The sequence below is a fragment of the Pieris rapae genome, chromosome 8 (genome assembly GCF_905147795.1).
Source record: "Pieris rapae chromosome 8, ilPieRapa1.1, whole genome shotgun sequence".
In the NCBI taxonomy this organism is placed as follows: domain Eukaryota; kingdom Metazoa; phylum Arthropoda; class Insecta; order Lepidoptera; family Pieridae; genus Pieris; species Pieris rapae.
In genome coordinates, this window is record NC_059516.1 from 3,609,818 (window position 1) to 3,615,135 (window position 5,318).

Here is a 5,318-nt window from a genome sequence, read left to right on the forward strand (position 1 = left end):
TAATCGCTTGAAATATCATGCAGAACACCGTCTGTGGTTTTGCTGGTATTGTCTCAACAGCATGTCTTAATTATTAATAATTAAGAAATAAAATGTAAAGATATGGACTTATGTAGCGTTGAAAATTTGTCATCTAATATGCAGATCAATAACGTAGCCCTCTATTCACGTCAATTGCTTCGTTTTAACCAAAGAATTAATCTGTCTCTTTCCATCTTAGCGTAGACACACAGGACAGGAAGAGTCAAAACATCAGGATGAAAACTAAAATAATTAAATCAAGTATTAAAAATAAAATAAGTATAATATTATTTGAATATTATCTAGATACACCTTTATCTGACTTTGTTTAATTAAAAAAGAGTAATTAGTAGAACCTCTTTTTTATATTATCAATTGTTATAAAAACTGAGAACATTCGTAGTATAATGGTTTTTGGTTTTACAATGTTGAAGTCGTCCGTGCTATTTACTGCGTTGCTGGCAGCCATATTGGGTAAGATAATTTTAATATGAGCAGTGTTGGCCTAGTGGCTTCAGCGTGCGACTCTCATACCTGAGGTCGTAGGTTCGATCCCCGACTGTGCACCAATAAACGGTGAAGGAACGTGTGTCAGGCACTGGGCACTGGTTGATCATCACTTGCCTATTAGATTTAAAAATGATCATGAAACAGATTCAGAAATCTGAGGACAGAACCTAAAGAGGTTGTAGCGCCACTGAGTTTTTTTTATTTAAATTTAACTTTTATTGTAATGTAACTTTTACAAAAACCTGATATAAAAAACACTTTTTCGAATATTCCATTCCTTGAACGACGAAAAAACGAGTTATCTATTACAGATGCAATTAGTTTTAGAATCATGTAGATGAAAAAATAAATTAATAGTATCAGGAAATATAACATTTATATTATGGTCTGTTGAATTGTGATATAATTTTTAATTCGGACAAACATAATATGAAAGGGATATGCTTATTTAAAGAACGTTATATTTTTTTAAATATTTAATCATTTAAGACAACATCTATGAATATTCACACGAGGTCCCAGGCCAATAAAAAAACATGTTACTTTCGGGGACTGCCGCGGTAAAGCTATTGCAAATCATTTTTCATCATCGTGTATTAGGTTTATTTTCGTTACGAAATTTCTTGATTCAGTCGAAATCTATGCTTAAGCTTAATAACCCTGCACGCGCCCATGATATTGGGCTGAATAGCGCAGGCGAGGAATTTTAACAAATTCCTTGAAAGTTAAAAACCATATTGTCATAATTCTTGTTTAATCTAATTTAGGGAACCTTATGATATTAAATTATCAAAAAACCGTGTCCAACACATTCCTGGATATCAATGATTTAAATAGATTCTTTCACTATCGCTGTTTGAAATCAATGTGAGTTTTAAAATTACTTTTAATTTGTTTTAGTGGAGGCGATAGATGTTTCTAGGGAAAAGGTTCCATATGTAGTGTCAATCAAAGAGGCAGACGAACACATTTGTAGTGGTACAATATTACGTGGCAATTGGGTTTTAACATCTCCGCAATTTGTTTATGAGTACGTATTTTTAACATAATTATATAAGCCAACCTAAGCAAAAGTTATATCGGTGTGTATATATTATATATTTATACTTTTTTAAACCACAAATTTCTCGGTTACCCACGGGATTGAGGGAGGAGAGTGGTAGTGTTCGGTAGATCACGAATTCGGATTTCCTAATCACTATTTTGGTGTGATCTACAATTTTGCAGTGAACTTTCGTTGAGTAAAGCAAAACGCAATCCTTGTTATCGATTTAAAAACCGTTTTAGTGACGCCTCTAATATTCAGTTAATTTAGTCGTGTATAGAAAAGTTCAGAGCGTCAGAGTGTTTTTTTTTATTATTTTTTTATTATAGAACAGGGGGCAAACGGGACAATTATGTATTCACCGTGACACCAATTTTCAGCCAAATCGGTTTAGCCGCTCTCGAGTTATAAATAGTGTAATACGACTTTCTTTTTTATATATAGTATAAGCCTAGCATGAATTGTAAAGGTAATAAATATAACTGTTTCCAGTAAACAACCAAAGGATCTGCTTGTTGTGACGGGGACGGTTGACAAAACAGATTCAAAGGCTTTAAGTGTTCATGTAAAGAAAATAGAAGTTCACCCGAACTACGATTATATGAATTTCGCATATTCCTTAGCACTTTTGAAGACTAAAGAGGATATATCGTACAGCAAACTCGTGATGCCGATTGATCTTCCCACAGCTCCAACTAAAATTGCTGATAATTTATTTGCACTAGGATGGAAGCTTAAAGGGGTTAGTGGTTCATATCAGATGGTTGTTCGATTAGTGACTTACGCGTTTGACACTCAATCCTAAGGTTCTGCGTTCAAATATCGGAAACTATGATGTTTTTTGAAATGAAACTTTAGGCGCATGATTGTAAAAAATGTACGGATGAAACGTCACGAAGATGTGCAGCACTTTTTCAAAGAAAAGGGAGAGAGCGATTGAGACCGATCGAGAGAGAGTGAGAACGAGAAAAAATATACGCTATTGGTCCATGTATTCGTTTAGTAGTTATGTATTAGAATTTTAGATGGCAATTCTAATATTCAAATGCCTGTTTTCTAGAGCGTCTATCAACCTTAAATACGCTTTCAAGACGTATCAACCATTTTTTTCCTTTTAAACTCATACATATTAATATTGAAAGAGACTACCGTAACCGCGAACGGGCTTGAGTCACCATTTTGTGTAGGTAAGAGGAAGGAGTATCGGTGTTCGGCACCTGATATACCACGTCATATCTGTCTGTGTGATATCACGAACAAACTCGGCCTGATTATAAAATATACATTCGAGATGTCAATTCGCATAAAAATAATGGAAACTGTATCAACATATACCGTACGAACTGTAATCCATGCTTTATACCAGTACGTGTGTAAATTTGAGTTAGGAACGCCGCGATAAATATTAATTACATGTAGATTAGGATTGTCTATTAATTACTTGTCTGTCGCGTGGTTTTAAATTGAATTTTAATTATTGTATTTGGTGGATCTATATACCTACCTACTGCGGTAACACAAGGTTGTTTTAAATAATAATTTTATACATTTTGGGACTTAAGGAAGGATATTTTATACATTAATCATATGTACTAAGTTCGTCGCTAACAGTAAGTATTTTAAGTGAAATATACTATGCGACTATTTAGAATCTGCTCTTACAAAGTACTGTCCCTACATCCAACTGGAGGATAACGAAGGACATTTCGAACGACACGCTCGAACATGCGGAAGGAAAAGTAAATGAAGCGTTGGTAGACCGCGGCGAAGGTGGTAGGATGATCTCGTTGATGTCGCGGACGAATAGTAGCTGAAGCTGAAGTAGCTGAACCAAACCAAAACCAAACAACAGTAAAACAAATGGAGAAGGCAATTACCCAAGATGGGTTACTCTAAAAACAATTACTGCAATGATTAACCTAATTTAAGTAAAAATAATCCACAATATACACAAAATCCATTTTAGAGAAATAATAAAACAGCTTATTGTTTTTTATTCTACAAAAAGAAACTCTTCATGCTTTTGTCATTCCCAAAATATATCGATATGTTGATAGCGTTTAAAGGTATGTATGTTATTAATTATAATAAAAAAAATATTTATTTTTCAGGATAAAAATCCAACAAATAATTTACAAGTGAAAAGAGTAACAGCTCTAAGTAATAACGCATGTTTTAAAGGAGCGTGTAATAAATTATCTCCTGATAAGTCTGTTTTGGCCATTAAAAATAATAAAGGATTTGATACCGATAAAGAATATTTCGTAAGTAAACCTTTGTTTTTCCAGCCTTTGTTTGCTCATTATCACTGGATTTGCCGTAATAAATATTTAATCAAACATAATAGTAACATTACTTAAAAAAAAATTGTCTAAACATACGCAAAAAGAGTTTATCCAACTGAAAATAAGATTAATACCATATGAAAGGCTAAATTAACAAATTAATGAAAATAATAAACATATATAAATATATATTTATTCATTTTGTATACATTTATTATAACTAATCGGCGAAATATTTTACATTAAACTTTTCACAATAGTCAATTTCAGATGTGCACAAATATTTCATTAGGAATGTTGATAAATTATGTAATTATTATTTTCTGACAATTATCATTAATTTTTTAAAATAATCCAACCAAATAAGAAAGTTACGCACCAAAAAATACAACTAAATTAGAAAGTTGCGCACCAAAAAAGTAACGAGGTCAATTCATCAGTAGATTTTACCTGTCATATTTTTCTCATACCGGGCGCCTTATATATCATAATCGATTATAGAGCTATATATAATCCTCACATTGAGCCTGCCTTAAAATGATTTCCCGTGTATTGCAAATGTATTTAATTGACTCAAGTCACAGATAGCATTTAATCTTGATTCTGATGTTTTCTCTTGATGATGACGAAATAATTAATTAGAGTTACATATGTCATCGAATGAATGATATGGCACTATTATTCGAAGATTGTCATGTCCTTTCCAATTGAAATTTTAACACTAAAAAAATGGGGGAGGCCTTTGCCAGTGGGCACACAGAATCAGTTATCATAGACAACAAAAACAATAGCTAAAATGCTATAAATAAATAAATAAATAAAATATGTCATCATGTTCTAAGAACATTATTAAACCTGTTGGCTTATATATATTAACAATGTTCTAAGAATTTATGGGTTCATATAAAAAAAAATTTATATGTTTTTGCTTATGTGTAGTGCGTTTCTAATATAACATTTTTTATAGAGTGATATCGGAGGGCCACTAGTTAACGAGGCCAAAAAAATTGTGGGAGTCATCCTAATAATGTTCGAGCCTTCAGAACCAAAACGTCAGGGATTATGTGCAAAAGTTTACGATGGATTACCATGGATTAATAAAATGTTAAAAGACAATTACTAAAATATAGAAATTATTAATAATTTTCATACATAAAGATAATTAAAATTATAAGAATTCTTATTATTTTCATTATTTGGCGACGAAACATTTCTCAAAATTTTGACTTTTGCCCTCCAATCGTACAAATCACTTCTGTGCCAATTAATAGATTTGTATGTTATCCAAACGTTTTTCTGTGGTTGAAGGAAACGTAAGGAAACCGATACGTTTAAGACCCAAAAATTTGAATATCAGTGTCTGGAAAGCTAACTGACTTGTCTATATTTTAAGTAGAATCGGTTCAGAAATACTTTGGTGGCCAGCAATCCTACAGTAATGTAAGGCAAACCTTCTA

General features: G+C 32.2%; 1 protein-coding gene across 1 annotated transcript; it reads left to right on the top strand.

The window, feature by feature from the left end:
* Window positions 1-428: 428 nt before the first annotated feature.
* LOC123689409 (trypsin-4-like) lies at window positions 429-3,390 on the top strand. The gene is made up of 4 exons (XM_045629291.1): window positions 429-495; window positions 1,432-1,561; window positions 2,069-2,318; window positions 3,226-3,390. The coding sequence occupies exons 1-4, from the start codon at window positions 429-431 to the stop codon at window positions 3,388-3,390; spliced, it is 612 nt and encodes a 203-aa protein (XP_045485247.1).
* Window positions 3,391-5,318: the final 1,928 nt, after the last annotated feature.